Here is a 26,433-nt window from a genome sequence, read left to right as displayed (position 1 = left end):
CAGCCTGCATTATTGCAACTTATTTTTTAAATGATAATGTTTAACAGTGGAATTTGTTGTGAAAACTATTTCAAATACTTTTTTGTTTTAAATCTAAGTTTGTAATGTTGTGATTCACCGTGTATCTGGTTGGTTTGGTTCAAGGCCTCTAATGCTTTGATGAACACTTCACACTATTACTATTACATCTATAACTAGCACTGTTTCTGCGAAAAGTGCAAACACAGTGGTACTATGAAAACATCTATATGTTTATTTGAGCACTGGCTCAAACCAATGGGGTGGATTTGAAGGTGGGGCTAATAGTTGATTCAACCAATCACAGTTGGAGTGGAGGTGTGATGGAAGGAAAGCTGTTAAAGGAAGCAGTGATAGTGGTACAAATGTGACACGATACACCTTTAAAGATACACATTCAGAACAGATGTACAGTATACTAAATGGTACTTAAATAAGATAAATAAATAATAATAATTTCCTTGTGTAAAAGAAATACACTTCAGCATAAGTTATATTACTTTTAGAAAAAAAAAAAAAGTATATATATATATATATATATATATATATATATATATATATATATATATATATATATATATATATATATATATACTGTATATATATATTACATAACTGCAAACTTAAAAGCCTTTATTTTTTTTTTACATTTAACTGCATTTTAATTTAAAATGTACTGTAGTTTACATTTATATTAGCTGAACTTCAAAGCACTTTTTTGACCAAATTAAAAAGTGCCTTTTTATATGTAATTTCTTAATGACTTCTATTGCCCTTATATGGTTAAAGTGTAATGCTGAATGTACTGCTGAATATTTACAGTAAACTAAAATATACTTTAATGTCCTTTCTGTTGATACTTGTGTGTCACATTTAAATACAGGTCGTGAAAAAGTTCATTTATTTCAGTAATCAAATTGTGAGACTTGGGTATTAAATAAATTCATTGCACAGACTGAAGTCTTTAGTTCTTTTAATTGTGATGATTTGGCTCACATTTAACAAAAATCTCAACAAATTAGAATATGGTGACATGCCAATCAGCTAATCAACTCAAAACACCTGAAAAGGTTTCCTGAGTCTTCAAAATGGTCTCTCAGTTTGGTTCACTAGGCTACACAATCATGGGGAAGACTGCTGATCTGACAGTTCATTGACACCCTTCACAAGGAGGGTAAGCCACAAACATTGATTTGCCAAAGAAGCTGGTTATTCACAGAGTGCAGTATCCATGCATGTTAACAGAAAGTTGAGTGGAAGGAAAAAGTGTGGAAGAAAAATATGCACAACCAACCGAGAGAACCGCAGCCTTATGAGGATTGTCAAGCAAAATCGATTCAAGAATTTGAGTGAACTTCACAAGGAATGGACTGAGGCTGAGGTCAAGGCATCAAGAGCCACACAGACGTGCCAAGGAATTTGGCTACAGTTGTTGTATACCTCTTGTTAAGTCACTCCTGAGGCATTTTACCTGAGCTAAGGAGAAGAAGAACTGGACTGTTGCCCAGTGGTCCAAAGTCCTCTTTTCAAAAGGGTACTTTGTATTTCATTTGGAAACCAAGGTCCTAGAGTCTAGAGGAAGGCTGGAGAAGCTCATAGCCCAAGTTGCTTGAAGTCCAGTGTTAAATCTCCACAGTCTGTGATGATGTGGGGTGCAATGACATCTGCTGGTGTTGGTCCATTGTGTTTTTTGGAAACCAAAGTCACTGTGTCACCTAGTGACCAACGTTACATAAAATAAATCAGGTCCCAGCCACAGAAACAAAACAGACAGTCAATGTGTGGATACAACAAATAGTCTTTATTGAGACAGCAAGCACTAACTAGAAATAGTGTTATGTAGGGGGAAGAGTTCACTAAAATGATGTCTCTGAAGCCGTTTGGAAAGAGGCTAAGGTTCGGTGGCTTCACGACAGTTCGCTCCAGCGGTCCTCCCTCCAAAAAGTCAAGCGGACACGTCCAGAAGGTCACGGCAGTCGTCCGACCCACAGGGAAACGTTAAGATACTCTCGGCGGCAAACAGCAAATGCTGAGAGAGATTCCGGTGTAACCAAGGCAGTCTTCACAGCAACACTGGGCCCAGGGATCCAAGGTGGATAATCCAGAGGCTAGAAGAGAGCACCACGAATGACCACCAACATCACAGATAGCGGGTCACACTTACACTGTAGTACGATAAAATATAATTACGGCCCTTCAGGCAGCATTAGAGAGCGTTGAGGGAGGTTCGAGGATTAGAGAGCGTTGAGGGAGGTTCGAGGATAGCCACAGTCTTCAGGACAATGCCAACCACTGGAACCATAAGACAGGTATTGCTGAGGCTAAAAGCAAACGACCACAATGAACACCAACACCACAGAAAATGGACACACATTCACAATGTGTGGTAATAAAATATATTTACGGCCCTTTAGGCAACATTAGAGAGCGTTGAGAAAACCCAGCTGCAGTATACCGGTGGTCAAACAGAGATGCCTGGGAACTTGGGCTTCGTGTACAGAGCAGGGAAGTGCACAGAACACAAAATGGCAGCAGAACAGCAGCCACCAGGCAAGACCCCTCTCTGTTCCAAAGAGTCAGTTTTTATCTCCTTCAAACTAGGCATGGCCAGCTGTTAGAGAATTAGTCACTAATTGCCATTATCAGCAGCAATGCAGAGGCAATAATAAAGTTACTCAAATCACAGGAAGTGTCGTCCAAATATGGGCAAAAAGGTGGAGCATGGTGACAAGTTCTAATGAATTAATTAAGTCACATTAGCAGGGAGGAAGCACAGTCCAAATATGGGCGGAATAATAAAACAGGAAGCGGGTTGCCAGGTTTGTCCATTAATAGGTGTCTATAAAGAGTCAAGCAGGGCAGATTAAGAAATAGAAACCCACTACAAATTTGATGCAAATGCACAGTAAATAACCACTACAATTCAGAGTGCCAATATATTAATGCACACAGTAAACACCATCACACATGACACTGCACAATATAAGGCCCAAATGTCTCTGATCAAAAACAAACAAAATACTGAGTCAACCCTTGACATTTCCCCCCCACTTTTCTAGTGGTCGTCCCGACACTATCTATATGTGCCCGTACCTGGTTGGGGGCTGACCCCTGGTGGATCTTTGTGACCGCCTTACTGCCCCACTTGTTGGACTCACAGGGAGGCTTGGCAGACAGGACACGGTTTCAGGCTGTATTATATGCTCCGATTCACCCATCAGTTCTTCGGTCAACAGGCTTGGGGTCTGTGCCGTTGGGTCTACTCCACTAGCTGCAGTCAGCAGATCTCTCTCTGGGTTCGGTATGACTGAAGTGGTGGTGGGCATATGGCCAGTCAGCTGTTGCTGATGGGTGAGTGGCGTGACCATGGTCGGATACCAGGACATGGCCTGTGGTCGGCTTGTAGACGGTTCCTCTTCTGAGGGCTCCTCTCTTGGCATGTTAATGGGGCAACAGCGCAGGTTATTGTGGTGAATGGTCTTAGAGGGGCCTTCATGACCTTCTGGACGAATTACATAGACCGGTCGATCAGCTCGAGGTCGGGCTACCACCACCCAAACATCCGGACCCCAACGAGGTGCCAGCTTGCCCTTTGCACGCCTGCGGAAATTCCTTGGGAGGACTCGTTCCCCTGGCAGAAGCATATCCACTTTGGCCCGTCGGTCATACCTTTGCTGGTCCTTTTGTTGTTGCCTCTCGGCATTTGCCTTCACCACGTTGTAGGCTTGTGTCAGAGTTCTGTAGTGTTGCTTCACCCAATCCGACAAAGAATATCTTGGTATGGGAGGGGATGAGATTACGACCCAGTCCACTGGGAGGCGTGCATGTCGACCGAAGACGATGAAATGAGGGGTCATACCAGTGGAACCATGGGTGGTGTTATTATAAGCCTGTAGTAATGCAGGGAGACTCTGTGGCCAGTGGTTCTGATCAGCTTCTGAAAGAGAACTAAGGAGAGACAGCAAAGTTTGATTGAACCTCTCGCACGCACCGTTACCTTGAGGATGGTAAGGGGTGGTTCGGGACTGTTTGCATCCATACAACTGGCACAGTTGTTCCATTACTGCTGACTGAAAGGCCCCCCCACGGTCAGAGAGGATCCTTTCTGGGCATCCCACAACCTGGATCACGGCACTGTACAGGGCTTTGGCTGTAGTGGTTGCTGACTGGTCCTTTGTGGGTACTGCAAAGGCATACTTGGAGAAAAGGTCAGTCATGACTAGAATATAAGGGAAAGGGTCCCCGGGTCTTCCCAGAGAGAGATAGTCTATTCCCAATACCTCAAAAGGGTAGGATGTGGAAATGGGTGCCAGGGGAGCTCTTGCCTCAGGTCCAGGCTTCTGCCGGAGACAACGAGGACAGGTCGCCGTCCAAGTCTCCACGCTCTTCAGCATGCTGGGCCAATAGAACCGTCTCCTCAGAACTGACCAGACCTTCTCTGCACCTTGATGGCCCAAGCTTTCATGATATTGTTGCCATAGCTCTCGTGCTTCCTGCTCCGGGATCAACACTTGCCAGTATATCTCACCAGTCCTTTGGTCGGTGCATCGGCGTTGCATTTGGTTGCCATGAATTACAATACGTTCCCACTCACGCAGGAGTCGCTTTACATATTGAGGAGCCCCTTTTTGTTCATGAGGTGGTGGAAGTTTATTTACAGATTTCCAGGTCCACAGGAGCTGCAGCCCTGGGTCCTGAAACTGGCAATTGTACCGCCGGTCCGGAGTCTGGTGAATGTCCTCCACAGGATGGACCGAATCAGCTGGTTCAGCCACCACCCTTACCACAGCTTCAACACACTCGCCTGGCAATCTGGAAAGGGCATCAGCATTTTTATTAGTTCTACCAGGGCGAAACTTGATGGTATACTGATAGTTGGCCAGCTGGTTCACCCAACGTTGCTCCACAGCTCCCAGGTTAGCAGTGGCTAAGTGTACAAGCGGACTGTTGTCTGTAAAAACGTCAATGGTGGCCCCCCACAGATAATCCTTAAACTTCTCTGTTATGGCCCATTTCAGAGCCAAAAGTTCGAGTTTGAATGAGCTGTAATTTTGGTCGTTTCTTTCTGAGAGGTGCAAACTCCGACTGGCAAAAGCGATGACTCTTTCTTGTCCATCCTGTTCTTGGGCCAATACTGCTCCCAAGCCCTCCAGGCTGGCATCAGTAAACAGTCTAAAGGGTAGAGAGAAGTCAGCGTATGCAAGGACTGGGGCACATACCAAGGCTTTTTTTAGCCTGTCAAAGGAGTCCTGGCAAGTTTGAGTCCAATTCACCTGAATTTTTCCTTGGTGAGCAGTGGCCGTTCCCTTCAGCAAGGCATGAAGAGGGGCAGCAAGTTGGGAAAAGCGATGAATAAATCTTCTATAATACCCTGCAAAGCCCAGAAAGGAACGCACCTGTTTAATAGTTTGTGGGACAGGCCATTCCTCCACCACAGCGGTCTTCTGAGGATCAGTCGCTACTCCTTGGTTACTGATGACATGGCCCAGGTAGGTTACCTGTTGCTGAAACAACTTGCACTTCTTTGGTTGTAACTTCAGGCCATGATCACACAGCTTCCGAAACACCTGTTCCAAGTGGTGAAGATGGCTGTCAAAGTCAGGTGAGAACACGACCACATCATCCAAATAAATTAACAAAAAGTCATGCACCATGGACCCCAAGCACCGCTGCATAAGCCTCTGGAAGGTTGCTGGTGCGTTGCACAGGCCAAAAGGCATACGGTCAAACTCATAGAGACCCATTGGGGTAGTGAATGCGGTCTTCTGGCGGTCTTGGGGGTCCATTTCAACTTGCCAGTATCCACTAGCAAGGTCAAGTGTGGAATACCATTGGGCCCTCTTCAGCCCTGTGAGGGACTCTTCGATGCGAGGTAGTGGATATGCATCCTTGTGAGTAACTGCATTAAGCTTACGATAGTCCACACAGAACCTCCAACTGTCGTCTTTCTTTTTAACCAGGACTACCGGTGCTGCCCATGGACTGGAGCTTTCACGGACCACCCCACTGTCTAGCATGCCTTGTAGCAGGGTCCTCAGTTCCGGATAAAGAGTCGGGGGGACAGGACGGTAGCGTTCTCGACAGGGCGGAGCAGCACCCGTGGGTATCTGATGCTGTACCGCATTGGTTCTGCCAAAGTCATCATCATGCAAGGGGAACATGCTGTTCCACTTCCTTAAGAGCTGCAGAATGCGTTGGTGTTGATCTGAGTTCAGGCCATCGCCCTCAATAGCAAAGATAGGATCTGTAGGAGTAGAGAGTTCAGAAAGGTTAGTCACAGCTCGAATTGCCACTTCCACAGCTCCAGAGGAGTCAGGCTGGACCACTAACTCCCGTCCCACTTGGACATCACACTCGTCAGTCTGCGTCACCTTAGCCAATGGTCGGCGCAGTGGGACCTCTACGGGATAGGGATTTGGGTTGCACATCCTCATTGGCAGCTTACCTCCGCTTACCACCACTAGCGACCGTGCTACATACCACTCCCCATCTTGGTCCTCGAGGGGTTCTATTAATGCATTGTGGACTGCCTTGGGGGCTCCTTCCTGAAGTTGAGCCCATACCACCATCTCAGACTCAGGGGGGATAACCACTGGTGGCTGCCGGGGCAGTCGAGCAACCCCTTGAAAGGGAATGGCGTGCCCTTCAGCCGTCACCCTCTGGCAGACAGAGAAGGCTTGTTCCCAAACTTGACCTGCTACAGGCGACACAAGAGACTTGAAAGCTGACAACCCAGGGTGTTTGCCCTTGGCCAATTCATCCCAACAGTGTGCAATTACATTCATTCCCAGAATGGCATGGTCTGCTCCCATGCATCCATCTTCAACCACCACCATTCCCTTCTGTGGAACCTGGACACCCCCGACAGCAAAATCAACAACTGCATAGCCAACATACGGTATCTGTAATCCATTAACCGCTCGTAAGGTTAACCAGGGAGAGTCATGGGCACAATTCATGTTAATATCCCCAAAATGTCTTTTATAGAAGGCTTTACTCACCAGAGTGACTTGGGAGCCGGTATCAAGGACACAAGAGATCATTTTTCCATTAGCCTCCACCTCAACACGTGGACATTCTCCAACAAGCTGGGACTTGGTGGTCACTCCAGCAGAGTGAGCGGCCGTCCCTGCCACACGCCCCTTGGTGGCAGGGGGCACTAAAAACCCGAAGTTGGTCTGCGACGAGTTGGGCAATACCTCTGGATGTGCCCCACTCCTCCACAGTCCCTGCATATAGGCCTCCCCTCAGCATCCCATTGGAAGGACCCCCTGCCTGGTGGCATCTGTTGAGGTCTTGGACGCACAGTTGAACTGATGGGCAGTTGGGGTGCGATGGCAAGCAAAGATGGAACAGTGGGCTGACTGGCCATTAGGGGGGTAGGTGATATCTGTTTGCGGAGTTCTTCAACAATGGAGGCACTCAAACCCTTCAGTTGCTCTGCCACTTCCTTGCGACATTCTGCCTGGAGTTCGCTTTTCAGTTGGCTCAGATCAGGTGTGTCACATTTTGGGGTGTGAACTGGTGAGGCCTCTGCTGTAGGTGTGGCGGCCCATCTGACCCAGGCATGGTCTTCTCCATGTTGCTGCTCTTGCTGGAGAGCCACAGCCTCAGTACAGACAGCGGCAAACGTCAACTGTGGATTGCGACGCACTTGGCGATGGATCTCTTGCTGAATTGGGCCTGGTCTTAAGTTCAAAGTGAACTGATCTAACAGGTACTCGCCCTCTTCTTCTTGGGTTGGCTCACGTCCCTGCCAGTCAAAGTAGAGTTCCCGCAACTTTAAGATAAAGGATTCCACTCCCTCCTCCTGACCTTGCCTGCAGCTGAAGAACCTTGACCGTCGCTGGGCTCGACTTCCTCCATCACCATACTTCTTTTGTAGGGCATCCAGCAGTGCCTTAGTGTCAGCAGTTTCCTCCGCCTTGAATAACCGTGCCTGGCGCCTTGCCTCCCCATCTAGAGCGGCCAACAGAAAATCCACCCATTGTTGTGTGGTTAACCCTTGGGCCCTTAGCATAGCTTCTATCTGAGACCTCCATGAGCTAAATTTTCCCCTTTCCCCACTATAACGGGGTATCCATGGCCCTCCCATAAACCATGGAACTAATAATTGGGCTGCTGTATGACTACCTCCACTAGCCACATTTCCTTCTGCCTCTTGGTTAGCTGCACTACCAGGAGGATCAGACATGTCTGTTGTGTTCCGCTGCTGGGACCCTGCCGACTACGCCAGAAAAGCCTGTCACCTAGTGACCAACGTTACATAAAATAAATCAGGTCCCAGCCACAGAAACAAAACAGACAGTCAATGTGTGGATACAACAAATAGTCTTTATTGAGACAGCAAGCACTAACTAGAAATAGTGTTATGTAGGGGGAAGAGTTCACTAAAATGATGTCTCTGAAGCCGTTTGGAAAGAGGCTAAGGTTCGGTGGCTTCACGACAGTTCGCTCTAGCGTTCCTCCCTCCAAAAAGTCAAGCGGACACGTCCAGAAGGTCACGGCAGTCGTCCGACCCACAGGGAAACGTTAAGATACTCTCGGCGGCAAACAGCAAATGCTGAGAGAGATTCCGGTGTAACCAAGGCAGTCTTCACAGCAACACTGGGCCCAGGGATCCAAGGTGGATAATCCAGAGGCTAGAAGAGAGCACCACGAATGACCACCAACATCACAGATAGCGGGTCACACTTACACTGTAGTACGATAAAATATAATTACGGCCCTTCAGGCAGCATTAGAGAGCGTTGAGGGAGGTTCGAGGATTAGAGAGCGTTGAGGGAGGTTCGAGGATAGCCACAGTCTTCAGGACAATGCCAACCACTGGAACCATAAGACAGGTATTGCTGAGGCTAAAAGCAAACGACCACAATGAACACCAACACCACAGAAAATGGACACACATTCACAATGTGTGGTAATAAAATATATTTACGGCCCTTTAGGCAACATTAGAGAGCGTTGAGAAAACCCAGCTGCAGTATACCGGTGGTCAAACAGAGATGCCTGGGAACTTGGGCTTCGTGTACAGAGCAGGGAAGTGCACAGAACACAAAATGGCAGCAGAACAGCAGCCACCAGGCAAGACCCCTCTCTGTTCCAAAGAGTCAGTTTTTATCTCCTTCAAACTAGGCATGGCCAGCTGTTAGAGAATTAGTCACTAATTGCCATTATCAGCAGCAATGCAGAGGCAATAATAAAGTTACTCAAATCACAGGAAGTGTCGTCCAAATATGGGCAAAAAGGTGGAGCATGGTGACAAGTTCTAATGAATTAATTAAGTCACATTAGCAGGGAGGAAGCACAGTCCAAATATGGGCGGAATAATAAAACAGGAAGCGGGTTGCCAGGTTTGTCCATTAATAGGTGTCTATAAAGAGTCAAGCAGGGTAGATTAAGAAATAGAAACCCACTACAAATTTGATGCAAATGCACAGTAAATAACCACTACAATTCAGAGTGCCAATATATTAATGCACACAGTAAACACCATCACACATGACACTGCACAATATAAGGCCCAAATGTCTCTGATCAAAAACAAACAAAATACTGAGTCAACCCTTGACAACTGCACCAATTTACTAAGACATTTTGGAGCACTTCATGCTTCCTTCTGCTGACTAGCTTTTTGTAGATGCTGATTTCATTTTCCAGCAGGATTTGGCACCTTCCCACACTGCCAAATGCACCAAAAGTTGTTTAAATGACCATGGTGTTGACAGTGTTGGGGAGTAACTAGTTACATGTAATGGCGTTACGTAATTTAATTACAAAATTATTGTAACTGTAATTAGTTACAGTTACTAAGAAAAAATGAGTAATTAAATTACAGTTACTTATGAAATTTTTAACGATTACAAAGGGGATTACATTTGAATATTTACACACATCCACATACAGATTTAACTGATTTCTTTCCCAAATTGCACTGACTATTCTGAGACATACCGCCCTAATAATTTCCGGGATGCGGAAACACAGTCTGGTTCGTAGAATCCAGTCATAAAAACGAAATGTCTAACGCGGACGGAATATGCCACATTTTGGATGACTAAATCAAAAGTAGGTCAGTACACTTGAATCAAAACATGACATCGACTAGTGTCTGTGAATATAAAGCCCCAAAAATGCAATATATGACTTGCACATTCTGCGCGTCTGTGGAAATCAGGTGCGGACTGGACACCGGGAGAACCGGGACAATTCCCGGTGGCCTGGCAGCCGATTTTGCCCCACTATTTAATATCATTATTGTATAATTGCCTGCCGAATGTACTAAAGCGATCATTTGCGAATCCGCCATTTGATAATTAAATCTCTAATAAGTCATGAATTGATAGTCATGACTCGCGCTCTCCGCGCCTCCGCCAAACGATTTGGATCAGACTCAGAGTAATCAATGCGAGAGAGAGAGAGAGAGAGAGAGAGAGAGAGAGGGAGAGCGAGAGAGGGAGAGAGGGAGAGAGAGAGAGAGAGAGAGAGAGAAGGGGGGGGGGGGGGGGCTGGAGCAGAGAAGCAGAACTCCTGTGCAGGGTTTCAGGTCAGTTTCATCTGTAAAGATGCTTTTTTGTCTTTGTTTTTTTATTTATTTAATCAAGCAGCAGCACGTTGCTCATCAGTCATCACTCAAAATACTATATAAAGGACATCATTATTATCTGTTATAATGTTACAGTAGTAATTTAGCTGAAAAAAAATTCAGATTTTTTTTTTATATGTTTAGGGGGAGCTACGACAGACAACAACACAACCCTTACGAAAATTAACATTTTAATATTTAACTATAAATCCAGAGAAAATGGTAACTATTGTTTAACTGTGATAACCAAAAATGTAAAATTATTTTACAAATGTATTAATTTAAAAATAAATACAAATCCATTTGCAAAAAAAACAAAAAAAAATAAGGTTATTTTTTCCCAGCCCGCCCCTCCTGTAAATTAATGGCAAAGACATGGTTTCATTTACTACACATAGGCCTACTGAAACTCGCAGTGTTTTCAACCTCTGCCGTCTCAATATAGGAGTACACGAGCACATAAACATAATTTCTAGAAGTGCTCTGTGTCACTTCATGTGCATTTTACTTATTTTGAGAAACATATCATCATATACAAAGAGACAGCAGTTTCAAAAAAACACCAATGTTTCAGGAGTTTATTACACAGAATACGTCACATGCTTATTAGATAACTGTATTTAAGTTGATGTATATGCTTTTATTTATTATTCTTTAATTTTCACAAATTTAGAAAAGTAATCAAAAAGTACTCAAAAGTAATTAGTTACATTACTTTAATAAAGTAATTGAAAAAGTTACACTACTATTACATTTTAAACAGGGTAACTTGTAATCTGTAACCTATTACATTTCCAAAGTAACCTTCCCAACACTGGGTGTTGACGTGCTTGACTGGCCAGCAAACTCATCAGACCTGAACCCCAGAGAGAATCTATGGGATATTGTCATGAGGAAGATGAGAAACAAGAGACCAAAAAATGCAGATGAGCTGAAGGTCACTGTCAAAGAAACCTGGGCCTCAGCAGTGCCACAAACTGATCAGCTCCATGCCACGCTGAATTGAGGCAGTAAATAAAGCAAAAGGAGCCCCCTACCAAGTACTGAGTACATGTAGAGTAAATGAACATACTTTCCAGTAGACCAACAATTCACTTTTATAATTTCATTGTGAAATGATCACAATGAAAAGAACCAAAGACTTAAACTACTTCAGTCTGTGTGCACTGAATTTATTTAATACACGAGTTTCACAATTTGAGTTGAATTACTGAAATAAATGAACTTTTTTACGACATTCTAATTCATTGAGAAGCACCTGTATACTTGTAACTACAAATTTTGCAAATAACGATGAAGTAGCAATTTAGCACATTTAAAATCTATTAACTTTAAATGTGATATGGAATAACACACTACAGTTAAAATCAAGTACTCTACAGTACGTGCTGTAGCATAGTCACAAATAGTGTACTTTATTAAAGCACAACAAAAGATTATTAAAACAACGATTTAAAATGTTTCATGTTTCAAATTCCTTATCATATCCATTTCTAAAACACATAAAACAAAACTGAGTATACATAGCACAGCCCAATTTGACATCCTACTGAACAAAATACTAACATTACACAATTTGCCATTCTTTGTATTCCCATTCCCATTTCTATCTGTCCTCTGCAAAATAAAGTGTACCTACCAGCAGACACATTAATAAACGGAAATTAAAACGGTAACTGGAGATGAATAGGGAGTGTGTGATTTCAACTGACATTTATTGCCACTTGGCAGTCGTACCACTAGCAAATTAGGTTCATTCGAGAGCCAAGATAACTCATCCTGAGAGAAAGGGCTTAATAAATATCAGTGGGGTGAAGTCAGACATCTAGATGATCATAATTAACCTGGGAGTCAAGGTTTGATTGGTTAGCATGGCCTGGTTAGTGTTTGCTAATAAATGCTGCAACAAAATGTGTTATTTTCAGTTTATGACTATTCAAAAGTAGTTCACATGTTGCCGATATATCATTATGCTAACAGATAGCTTTCTTGCTTTAACCTGATTCATCTGTAGAGCTTCTACACTAGTTTTTTTTGTCTTATTGTTAATGTGGCCCAATAAATCTGGGGCAACGGAAAGGCATGGAGAGCTGTGGGCTTGACTTTCAAAAGACATTCGTCCATAAAGGCCCCTCCTGTTGAGACAAATCCCGTGTCCTTGTTTTTAGTACAACAAATGTGTACCATCCAAATGATTTCTCTCAAAGATTGCTGTTGGGCCCATTAAAAAGCAATACTACAAATCCGTCTCTGTCCCAAGCGCTCTGAATCTTCCTTTCCAATTATAGCTTGACAAATGTTTTCTGCATTAGCAGTGGACCCTTAATTGTGTGTTCTTCTCTTGCTTTACTTCCTGTTTTGGAGAACCAACTTATCATTTCTGGCTCCATCTCACTTTGGTGGCAAATACTGCAGCCACCAGCAGTTTCTACTGTATACCCTCAACACACAAAACCAATGGTAAACTAGGCCAGGAGGAGTTTATTGAGTGCGTATGTATGCTTTGATGCAGATTACGATGGATATTAACATAAACTTTCACAAATAAAATAAATAATGAGAACACATGAGAATACAAAAAAATAAACAAATAGATTTATTGCCCTCCAGAGGTTATTCTGACCCAAAAGTACTTACCATACACATACAGTGTAAACTCATCCCGGTTGGTGCCGAGGTTGTTGCTGGCCTCACAGCGATATGTGCCGTTGTCTGTTTTGTTCAGTGTTGTTATGATTAGATCTCTACCCTCCACAATCATTCGTTCAACATCAGGAAGCTCACCTCCATCTTTTGTCCACAAAACTGGCTCAGGTCTGAAAACAACAGAGTAATTTAGCTTGAGGCCTCAGAAATTTACAGGTCAAAAACTCTGAACACAAGAATATCAAAATGCTTGTAATGTTGTAAAGGTACACAAACATGTTATTTAATTTGTGTGCATATATATTTAGAACAATTATTTTATTTTATTTTTACTGGGTTTATTTAAGCTGTATTTTGCCTTCATACATGCCACTGCATGATACGATGTAATTTTACAAAGGATACACACATTCCCAAAACAATAAGAAAGCTGTTATTTTATTTATATACTTTATTTAAATACTGAATTTAGGATGCAGTGCCAGAAAATGGGCTGCTATGCTAGTTTTATTATTTATATTATTTAATTTTTTAGTTTTAATAGATTAAAAAATGTTTCATTTGTTCATTTTGTTGAACTCTGACAAGCTAATTTGAACACAAGAACACACACAAGAACATAATTGCCCCCTATTATACTTTGACTGTAAATATATGAAAGAAAAAAAAATCTGTAATCTGTTTAGGGCATAGGTTTAGTAGTCTGGTGGCTGAAAAGATTTGTCTCTCATTTTGTTATTTTTTTCTGCTTAAGGAACATTTTACGGTTTTGTCCTCTACCTCTGAAAGGTCACTCTAAAAGAGTTACAACTGTTTCTAGACGATTATATGACTCACAAAATTTCTCCCAAATATCACAATTTGATTTAGTATTATTGCTTTTGGTTCTCTGCATGCAGATAAGGGCCGCCTTGAGATGTGATGATTCTGCAAGTTCAACTTCATAAGACAAACCATATTCAAACAATGTTCTCGTAGGTGATTAAAAGAAAGCTGCACTCACAGTGGGTTGCCTTTGGATACACACTCCAGTTTGAAGTATTGTCCTTCCTGAGGTACTATTACTGAGCGCACAATCTCTACCTGAGGTGGATCTGGATTGATAAAACAAAAGAAAAAAAAACAAAAAAAAACAAACAAAAATAACAAAGCAAAACAAAATCAAAAAGCAAAACAAAATCACAAAGCAAAACAAAAGCATAAAGCAAAAAGAAAAACAACCAAAACATAACACACACAAAAGAACAAAACACAAAATGTAAAAATATATGAAGAAAAAGGATTCATTATAAATATTATATACATACAATCTAACTTTGTAAACTACAAACATTTTTTATCATGCTACACCACTATTTGTATTTTTTTTTATTTTATTTTTTGGACAAAAATAGCTTGTTAATAGAAAAGTTTAACTATTTTGAAAATTACTGCTAAACTGCAGTTACTGTACTCAACACTGTCTCTTCTGCTCTTCAAATTGGTGATGTTTCAGCTGATCTTAGAGCAGTTTCCATCAAACTAATCAGGAGGGAAACTGATCCAAAAATATGACTCACAGTGGACCTCCAGTACTTCTGTAACCTGGTGTGGCAAGGTGCCCAGAGCTATGTGCTCCACCACGCAGGTGTATGCTGCTCCATCATCTGTCCTGTCCACCTTGAGTTGTATGGTGCTCCTGACCGAGAATGACCTCCCAATGGCGTTTACCTCCTTCTGACCTGCCAGAACATGGTCACAAGAAAACCTATCAAGCTAATGTTACACAGGTGTTTCATTTAGTATATCATGCATTATGATTATTAGTTCTGCTGTACTCACGACTGTAATAGTATTTATAATATCTTAGTATATTATAGGCCCTATAATACACCCGGCGCAATGTGATGCAAGGTGCAGCGCAAGTGTGTTTGCTAGTTTCAGTCCGGCGCTGTTCGCATTTTCCCGTCCAGCGCCACATCGTTACATTAGCAAATGCATTTGCGCTCATTTTTGCGCGCATGGGCGTGCTGGTCTAAAAAAGAGGTGTAATGCTATTTTAAGGAGCTGAAAATAGACTGCACCATAGACCATCTCAAACCTAAAGTCTAAAGTCTGGCGCAGTGTTTTTTCTTTGTTATTTAAAGAGCGTACACGCTGCTTATTAAACACAGGGACACACAGCAGCACACAAACATGACAAATATTAAAAATTAAAGGATTGCAATGCAGAAGATTTTTTTTGTAGGCTAAATATATATATATATATATATATATATATATATATATATTAGTGCTGTCAATCGATTAAAAACTTTAACTAGATTAATCACACATTTTTTCTGTGATGTTTTTGTACGTTTTTAATAAATTTTTTAATGTAATAATTTCACAGTTAAATTTAAATACTTGTTTAAATGACATCTTTTTATGAATGAAGGCCAGTATTACTGATATTAATACAGCTACTGATTTTTTTTTTTTTACATTTATTATTAGGCTTCAAAAATATAACAGTTTTTAATTTAAGTAAACTTAAAACAATGCTAACATAAACCCATAATAAATGTCATGTTTACTCCTGCCCTTCCTGTCTTAACACTTAGGAAATATACAGAAATGTAATAAAGTTATCAAAGTTATATGCAGTCTGCACTGCATAAACTATAAATTAAATAGTTAATCCTTATTAAAGCTACAAAAGTTATTTAGTCAAGAGCAGCGAGTCATTTTCTCTGTTCCCTTTGTTCTTTAACTTTACTGACAGGAAGCTTTATTGGCTGCTGTCCCTTTAAGAGCAGACAGACACGCGGATCTCACCGTTTATATACTGTCTATGGATCTCGCCTCATTCTCTCACATCTCTTTTTGTTCATTTTAGACTTTATATAAATCATTTAAGATTGCTCTTATGAGGATAATCGACAAAACTGTCACTTTGGGATGTTTATTGTTAGTTCAAGCGCTTAAGAGAACTGGATTCTGGCGCCCTGTCTATGCATTGTATGTGTGTGTGTGTACGTGTGTATGTGTCACATAAGGGCATTCACAGACAGCGCATTCTCTTTTGTCTTGCCGCGCTTGAAATGTTTAAAAGCATTTAAATGAATAAGAGCGTGATCATATAATGTAAAGCTAGCCAACGGCTAGCTATATGCCTACATGTCATAATGGAAATGTAGGCATATATATATATATATATGCCTACATGTCATAATGGAAAGTCATCATATGTATCAGAATTAGGCTATCTATTTGCTTGCACACGAGCAGCTCCGTTTCATCTTCCGCCGTGTAAATAGCAAATCCGTCATGGCACGAGCGCAACTGACTCTTAAAGGGAATGGAAGATGAGACTCTGATTGGTTTATTGCACGTTACGCCCAAAAAACACCCATTACTCATTAAGAGAATAGAGACACCCGTTTAGATCATGCGCCCGGGCGCGCCAACCGTTTTTCCATCGTTAAAATAGCAAAAGTGGATTTGGACATGCCCTGAGTGCTCCTGCGCCGTGCGCTTTGCACTTTACGTTTAGATCGTTAAAATAGGACCCATAAACTTAAACATATACAGCCTAAGCATGTTGGATGATAATTAATTTTATAGATTTCAGATGACTGCACTTACAGTATAAACAGCATAAGAAACACCACAAAAGAAAGCTGCTGTCAGTATGACTGCTTTTACACAAAATTTCGATAAATATTAATTTAATATTAAGAAACTTACATTTCAGACACAATATAAATTTTTTAGTTTTTTTTTCTGCCAATGAAAATACATCCAAATTAAATCAAAGTAAACAACTTGTTAACAACAGTGAATCATTCCTGAATGAATGTATATTTTTGAACTAATCAGTTAAGTTAATGATTCAACTGCTCAATCAAAGACACTCATTCCGCTCCTTAATACATTTCATTTTCCTGTCTCTTAGGATGAATTGCTTATTATATTATACATTTATGAGCGACATTGGATAAAAGTCTCCACTAAATAAATAACTGAGCATTTAACTCACTCATAAACACAATCACTTGTTAGTTTCTGAGTTCGTTCCTGAATTTTCGAAAATTGTTTTTGAACTAATCGGTTAAATGATTTAATGAAAGACTTAAAAAACAAACACTTGTCTGTTCCTGAATAAATGAGTGTTCTGAATGAATGATTCAATTGACTCACTCATACAGAGTCACATTGCTGCCACCTACTAAAGTAACAAAATCCCATTTATACACAGACTGACTAGAGCATGCAGACATACATGGACACAAAGACCGAAATCTGTACATCATGGAACGCTGCTGGCCAATAATATTTGAGGTGTTGTATAATATTTTTTTATTTTCTAATTTACATTATTTATATCTGGTTCCCTCATACTATTTGTGATCGTACAGGTATTATCCTTAATCGTTGTTTATACATCAAAAGCAGCACAAACATGAAATTCTTCAGTTTGCATAAAACCTTTAGTTTGCAGTCACACAGAAGAACAGCAATCCACCAATAGAAAATTTTTCCAATATTATACAGCTCAAAACATTGTCCCTTTCAGCATTGAATTTATTGGAAAGCACCGTGGAAATGCGAAGATCTGAGCTTGTAAGGAATCCTTATAACATCTTGTGGGTCAGAAAGCGATTGAGAATCAGTAACCAGAGACAATAGGAGTCAGAGCCATATCTGCATACGTTAAAGCCCTGGATCAACAGCATCATGAATGGATAAGAAAAACATCACCCTGGAGGATTGCCTCCAGCAAACATTTTACTAAACATATACATGCATGACCTGCCCAGAAAGTACCCAAGAGTATCTCTCTTTCCCTTGAAGCACACACAGTGAAATGTTCAAAGCTTCTTTGTGGTTTTGTTGTCCTTTTTTGTCATCCAAATCTCATCTTAGTTGTCTATTCAAAACACTGAAGAAAAGCACTGAAATGGCAAACCCATTTTACTTCCCTAATGTGATCAACTGGTTGAGCATTGGATTGGGAACACAAAGGTTGAAGGTTCAATTCCCAGGAAACACTATCATTAATATAATGCATCCCCTGAATGTGCTGTAAGTCACTTTGGACTTAGCACCTGCCACATGTAATGTAATGCATTTCTGTGTGAAACAGGATGATGTGAGCTTAAGAGGAAAGTCATTTTAGAGGTGAAGCAAACTATTACCTTTTGATACAAAAGATATGTGTCGGATGGAATGTGCTTTTTGTATTCATTCACACAAGATTAGAACTATGGAAGTCAATTATTTACATTTTTATAATAAATTAATTAAATCATATGCTGATTAACTGACTTTTTAAGTTATCTTCCTGATGTATCCAAATTCCCTAGCATATACAAAACCTCAGAAGAACTTGATGATGGAACTTACGCTTAAGGAAGGTTAAGGAAACCAGTATGACACCATGGTATAATGAGCATACTCGCACCCTAAAGAGAGCAGCCCGAAAAATGGAGCGCAGCTGGAGGAAAACAAAACTAGAGGTATTTCGTATTGCTTGGCGGGAAAGTAACCTATCCTACAGAAAAGCATTAAAAACTGCTAGATCCGATTACTTTTCTTCTCTTTTAGAAGAAAACAAACATAACCCCAGGTATTTATTCAATACAGTGGCTAAATTACGAAAAATAAAGCCTTAACAAGTGTTGACATTTCCCAACACCACAGCAGTAATGACTTTATGAACTACTTTACTTCTAAAATCGATACTATTAGAGATAAAATTGCAACCATTCAGCCGTCAGCTACAGTATCGCATCAGACAGTGCACTATAGACCCCCTGAGAAACAGGTCCACTCATTCTCTACTATAGGAGAGGAAGAATTGTATAAACTTGTTAAATCATCTAAACCAACAACATGTATGTTAGACCCTATACCATCTAATCTCCTAAAAGAGGTGCTACCAGAAGTCATAGATCCTCTTCTGACTATTATTAATTCCTCATTGTCATTAGGACATGTCCCCAAAACCTTCAAACTGGCTGTTATTAAGCCTCTCATCAAAAAACCACAACTTGACCCCAAAGAACTACTTAATTATAGACCAATCTCGAATCTCCCTTTTCTGTCCAAGATACTAGAAAAGGTGGTATCCTCACAATTATATTCCTTCTTAGAGAAAAATGGTATATGTGAGGATTTCCAGTCAGGATTTAGGCCATATCATAGTACTGAGACTGCTCTCCTTAGAGTTACAAATGACCTGCTCTTATCATCTGATCGTGGTTGTATCTCTCTATTAGTTTTACTGGATCTTAGTGCTGCATTTGACACAATTGACCACAACATTCTTTTGCATAGACTTGATCACTTTGTTGGCATTAATGGAAGTGCATTAGCATGGTTTAAATCGTACTTATATGACCGCCACCAGTTCGTAGCAGTGAATGAAGATGTATCATATCGATCACAAGTGCAGTATGGAGTACCTCAAGGCTCAGTACTAGGGCCGCTACTCTTCACGCTTTATATGTTACCCTTGGGAGATATCATCAGGAAAGATGGTGTTAGCTTTCACTGTTATGCTGATGATACTCAGCCCTATATTTCTTCGCGGCCCGGTGAAACACACCAATTTGAAAAACTAATGGAATGCATAGTCGATGTAAAAAACTGGATGACGAGTAATTTCTTACTGCTAAATTCTGAAAAAACAGAGGTGTTAATTATAGGACCTAAAAACTCTGCATGTAATAACCTGTAATAACCTAGAACACTGTTTAAGACTTGATGGTTGCTCTGTCAATTCTTCATCATCTGTTAGGAGCCTAGGTGTGCTATTTGATCGAAATCTTTCCTTAGAAAGCCACGTTTCTAGCATTTGTAAAACTGCATTTTTCCATCTCAAAAATATATCTAAATTACGGCCTATGCTCTCAATGTCAAATGCAGAAATGTTAATCCATGCATTTATGACCTCAAGGTTAGATTATTGTAATGCTTTATTGAGTGGTTGTTCTGCACGCTTAGTAAACAAACTACAGCTAGTCCAGAATGCAGCAGCAAGAGTTCTTACTAGAACCAGGAAGTATGACCATATTAGCCCGGTCCTGCCAACACTGCACTGGCTCCCTATCAAACATCGTATAGATTTTAAAATATTGCTTATTACTTATAAAGCCCTGAATGGTTTAGCATTTCAGTATTTGAATGAGCTCCTTTTTCATTATAATCCTCTACGTCCGCTACGTTCTCAAAACTCAGGCAATTTGATAATAACCTAACCTAGAATAACCTAGAATAACCTAGAATAACCTAGAATATTCAAAATCAACTGCAGGTGGCAGATCCTTTTCCTATTTGGCGCCTAAACTCTGGAATAACCTACCTAACATTGTTCGGGAGGCAGACACACTCTTGCAGTTTAAATCTAGATTAAAGACCCATCTCTTTAACCTGGCTTACACATAACATACTAATATGCTTTTAATATCCAAATCTGTTAAAGGATTTTTAGGCTGCATTAATTAGGTAGACCGGAACCGGGAACACTGCACATAACACCCGATGTACTTGCTACATCATTAGAAGAATGGCATCTATGCTAATATTAGTCTGTTTCTCTCTTATTCCGAGGTCACCGTAGCCACCAGATCCAGTCTGTATCCAGATCAGAGGGTCACTGCAGTCACCCGGATCCAGTACGTATCCAGACCAGATGGTGGATCAGCACCTAGAAAGGACCTCTACATCCCTGAAAGACAGTGGAGACCAGGACAACTAGAGCCCCAGATACAGATCCCCTGTAAAGACCTTGTCTCAGAGGAGCACCAGGACAAGACCACATGAAACAGATGATTCTTCTGCACAATCTGACTTTGCTGCAGCCTGAAATTGAACTACTGGTTTCGTCTGGTCAGAGGAGAACTGGCCCCCCAACTGAGCCTGGTTTCTCCCAAGGTTTTTTTCTCCATTCTGTCACCGATGGAGTTTCGGTTCCTTGCCGCTGTCGCCTCTGGCTTGCTTAGTTGGGGACACTTCATCTACAGCGATATCGTTGACTTGATTGCAAATAAATGCACAGACACTATTTAACTGAACAGAGATGACATCACTGAATTCAATAATGAACTGCCTTTAACTATCATTTTACATTATTGACACTGTTTTCCTAATGAATGTTGTTCAGTTGCTTTGATGCAACGTATTTTGTTTAAAGCGCTATATAAATAAAGGTGACTTGACTTGATTAACTGACTGAACATATCAATATTAGCTGAAAAGCCAAAGAAGTATAATTCAGATACATAACATATTGTGGCAGATGAAAACACTGAATAGATCAAAAGTGTCAAAACTTTAGAATGAATGTGTACATTGAATTTGGCAAACTTTTGAATTTTGATAATTTTGTTTCATTAAAATTTTAAATACACATTTAAAGAATAATTAAATAACTATATATCGTAGAAATATATTATATATGTAATACTATATTTCATACATTTTGCATACATTGGTACTTAACCGGCACACTAGAAATAATAATAATAATAACTAATTCTAATATGCTGATTTGGTGTTCAAGAAACATTATGATTAATGTTGAAAACAGCTGTGTTGTGTATTTTTGTGGATACATACAGTGATACGGTTTTACTCTCACTTTTGATCCATTTAACACATTCGTGCTCAGTACAAGTATTGAAAAGTAGTACTGTATTTTAAGTATGAATTTCTAAATAAATAAATACATTCATACATAAATGACCTCAAGCTTTTGAACAGGTACTGTATGTGGTACTGTATTTTACCATGTCCAAAACACTCATGGTATTATCATGGTACAATTTATTAATAGAGATCATAACATGTTATTATTAAATTATATGTAAGAGCTATGTGTTTTTGTATGAATTCGGGCCCCTGCTGGTACTCAGTATGATAAATGACTGGTATGTAATTTCATATACAGCATCTGATGAAAAAAAAAAAAAAACTTGATTCTAATTGCTGTGGAATATGGTGTAGTGTGATATCGGGTCAGTGGTGTGAGTAACTAAGCAGCTGAAATCCCCACCCCCCCTCTCTCTCTCTCTCAACACTAGCGTTAGTCAGTCAAACACTCTTATTGCATTCCTTTATATGCATGCTATCATTTGTTGCTTCAAGAAGATTGATCACCTTTTTTTGAAGATGAACTAAACTGCAAATAAATGTTGCCAGATCCCCATTTTTTAGGGTCACAGTCTTGTCTGCCTAAGGATGATATATATTATCATTATTTTCATATATTATAATTTACTCACCCTGATGTCAATTCTAACCTGTGAAACAGGTTGTTTTGAAAAAATATTAGTTTTATTATTATTATTATTATTATTGTAACGATTGGAGGGTGAGTAAATTGATTTTAGGGTGAACCAATCCTTTTAACATAGCTGTATCAGAGTCCTTATCATAGTGTCTCTATAACAGTGATACCAATAATATAGTTGTGTAAATGCCATTTAATTTGTTTAAACACTCTAATGAGTGTATGTTGTTTATCTCATCCACTTAGATAAACTGCAGACAAGTCCAGTCTGCTATTTCTCACCCTCCTCCAAAACAGACCTCTGTAACGCTTCTGGTGTTAAGGTAAAACTCTAGCGGTCAAAATCTATTAAATTTCTCAGAGAAGGAGAACCAAAATTTTATATTGTAAGTATATTTTTGTATTATAATTATTATTATTTTTATTGCATGTTGATGTTGCCAGTGCTGCCAAGGAGCTGCTATGTGTTTATAAGGTGTTCTTAGTTCTTTTTATGCATTCCGAAGCGGTTGCTAGGGTGTTCTGAGTTTCATTGCAGATGGTTGCTAGGGTATTCTGGATTACTAGCAAATACACCAACCCACAATATATATATATATATATATATATATATATATATATATATATATATATATATATATATATACAGTAAAACTTAATAAATATTAAGGTTTTGTCACTGTCCTTTAAATAAAGGCAAAAAAAAAAAAAAATAATAATAATAAAAAAATAATAGTTTGTACTCATGTTTATTTAGTATTATTTTATTAGGGATAAATATAATGAATACTATTTATCCCAATCTGGTCTCATAAAAGTATGTACCTCTGGGTACTTTGTAGGTATGTGTGTGTGTGTGTGTGTGTGTGTCATTAACAAATTAATGACTATATTTAAATTTATTACCATTTACAATTTTAAAGATACAAGAAAAAGGGATTCTAGAAAAGTTCACCCAAAAATGTAAAATCTGATTTCGTTTACTCTCCTGTCATTGCCCTCATGTCATTTCAAATCTTTCTGATTTTTTTTCTTGTGTCAAACAAAGATATTTTGAGAGAAGTCTCGGTTTGTTGTTGTTGTTGTTGTTTTGCACATATAATAGAAGTCATAACAGTTACCAACATTCTTCAAAATATCCTTTGTGTTCTGCTGAAGAAAGAATTTGGTTGAACTGTCTCTTTAAGAACAAACAGTGCAATCAAATTAAGTAGCTACACATTTAGGTACCCTGCTGTGAACTCCATGTCCCAGTTTAAGAAAGTCCTTAGGAATGGCTGGTGTAATCCCATCCAGATGTGGTAAAACAGCATGAAAAGCAAGTGAAAGATTGGCCCAGAGGAAATTTGTGTAGTATATTTAGCACATATATACAGTAGATATAGTAAACTGCATCTAGGAAAAAAAATAAAAAACTTCTGGCAATCCCTCGTGGTTAATAAGCGTGCCACTGGCCTTTAAGTGTGGCCTCTGTGTGAATGCCATCTCTGAGTCGGGCTTGTCTGATGGAGTCTCATGCTGTCAATCACCAGCACCAGATCAGCCGACTTGAGCTTGTGCCCGAGATGTGTGTGTCTCAGCACTCAGAGGGATGTCTGGGGTTACATGTTGGTTAAAGTTGAAATGATGTGTTATGCTATGTAGTGCTATCGTACAATGGACTGACTGAGAAATGCAATTCCATTTCAAAAATTAATTTCTGTCTTATAAGGTATATTGTTCAAACAAATATGTAGTCGTTTTACCTCATTGGTCAAGCCAGTATAAGTAAAGTATATCATTTATGTAACAAATTTTAATATTAAATAAATTAATACATTTCAGCATTTAATTAATCAAAAGTGTCAGTAAAACGTTTTTCACTGTTTCAAAAGATTTCTAAATCAATCTTTCCATTTATCAAAGACTCAGTTAAAAATCTCAGTTTCCACAAAAAAAAAAAATGTATCAGCACAACAAACGTTTCTTGAGGACTGTAGAATTCTGAAGGATCATGTGACACAAATATTGTAATAACACTGTAATTGTAATATCACATGAAAAAAGTATATAAATGTATATATTATTATACTAATTCTTATTTTATTAATGTTATTATTATTATTTTATATATTTCTCAAAATGTCTCTTGGTCCAGCTCCTCAAAAGCTCTTTTATGTTTTTTTGGTTTGTAAATGGTATTTAAAAATCAATAATTAATGATATTTATTTAAAAAAATTATAATAGTAAAAAAAAAAAAAAAAACTTTGTAAAATGTGAAACTTTTTTCATGTTAATGTATTCAGGGTCTAAGTAAAATACTTTTTACTTAATAGTTACATCACATGAAATGTTTTACACTCAATGCAAACTTTTTTTTTATAAAAAAAAAACACTGTTTGCAGTAAGTTTTTCAAAACCATATGAAACCATCATGAATATAAAGACATTACCACCTTAGAAATAACTAGAAAGATTTTAGCCCTATTTGAATCAGTGCATGAAATCACATCCTTTGTTAAAAATGTAAATCAAACAATGCTTCTAAAACTAGTTCTGTCCGTGTACATTAAACTGGGATAGCAGAAATCATTTAAACAAAATAACACACCTCACCTTTAATGCCCAGAATAACAGAATACTAAATGTCACTGCTGTGGAATGCTTTGTAAAGAGCTGCACAGTTCATGAAGATGCTGGTGTAAAGCTGTACGTTACACACCATGTACCACTTGCACACTGACAAAATGTGAAACTGTTCATTGCACACAATCAGCTCTAGGCAATCCGTGGGGATTTGTTTACCTTGCACCTCCTTGTCGTTTCTGAACCATCGGATGTCAGCAGCCGGTTTGCTGCCAGATGTGGTGCATGTCAGTGTGACGTCCTCCCCCTCCTGGGCAGGTCTCGAGAGGCCTGTGATTTCTGGTTTCGCTGGAACACCTGATATACAAACAGAAAAGGAGGATTACTGGCTGCACTGATGGAAACACGTGTGATTCTACGATTTCAGTCCTGCACATGCAGTGGTTCAGAGGAATATTACCTTCCTGAAGTTCAAATGTTGCTCGACTGACATTTATTTAGTTTTTAAATAGAAAACATGTTTGTCAGTTTATATATAAGTTTGTCAGTAGATATATATCAATACAGTGACCTATTCTGCTCTATGGTGTTTTGTGATATTCCTGGCAAAGGAAACATTTCTTTAGTGATAGAGATGGAGAATGCAAATGAGGTTTGGTTTCTAACCATGTATTTTCTACATCAAACCATGATTCCATCCAGTCGGAGGATATCAAACATCTTGGATATTTTCAATTGATTTTTGAACATATTGTTTACATTTGTCTTGCATCTCCTAGCAACAAGGCACACATTTCTGCTTGAGTTTGTTTTGATTGGAAAAACTTCAAAGTCAGGTTGTGTGTGATCTTCAGTTGTGTAGTGTATGAGCCAGTTTCCCTTTGTCAGCATTTACAAAAGTCTGTAAATGTATGATGCGTAGTGTTTTAAAATCTGTTCATGATGTCGTGTACTGAACATTTTTAAATTGCTTATTAATCTTGTCTATATAATGTCATACATCCAGTTACAATGTAAAGATGTAAAGATGCTAAAGTCTAAAATTGTAAAAGAATTGATAACAGACTACACAGAAAGAAAAAAAACCTCCACCCACAGGTTTTACATATATAACAAACAAACAACAAAAATATTTTCTTTAAATGTACTTATAAACAATATGTATTGTATATAAAACATACTTTATAAAAACACAAATTAGTTCTACCATTGTTGGTTGGTTTAAAACTAAAATGATGATTAAAAAAAAAAATTAAGCAAATCCAGATTTTTTTTTGTCTTTAAAGTTGTATATAAAAATAAAGATAAAAGTTGCTCCACCACTGTTGGAGGATCAAAACAACACAAAACAACAACAAT

The 26,433-nt window shown here is 39.3% G+C and overlaps 1 protein-coding gene across 5 annotated transcripts in view; it reads right to left on the bottom strand.

Moving 5' to 3' along the window:
- LOC132122930 (cell adhesion molecule 2-like) overlaps window positions 1-26,433 on the bottom strand; it is a 282,211-nt gene that overhangs the window by 16,451 nt on the left and 239,327 nt on the right. For all 5 annotated transcript variants that reach the window (XM_059533443.1, XM_059533446.1, XM_059533445.1 and 2 more), the window contains exons 5-8: window positions 25,294-25,431; window positions 14,809-14,970; window positions 14,253-14,343; window positions 13,241-13,419 (exon numbers count right to left, since the gene is read on the bottom strand). In XM_059533443.1, coding sequence (XP_059389426.1) covers window positions 13,241-13,419; window positions 14,253-14,343; window positions 14,809-14,970; window positions 25,294-25,431 — 570 coding nt within the window. The remainder of the gene's footprint in view (window positions 1-13,240; window positions 13,420-14,252; window positions 14,344-14,808; window positions 14,971-25,293; window positions 25,432-26,433) is intronic.

Source organism: Carassius carassius, chromosome 41 (assembly GCF_963082965.1).
Source record: "Carassius carassius chromosome 41, fCarCar2.1, whole genome shotgun sequence".
NCBI lineage: Eukaryota > Metazoa > Chordata > Actinopteri > Cypriniformes > Cyprinidae > Carassius > Carassius carassius.
This window is presented reverse-complemented; position numbering and strand designations above follow the sequence as displayed.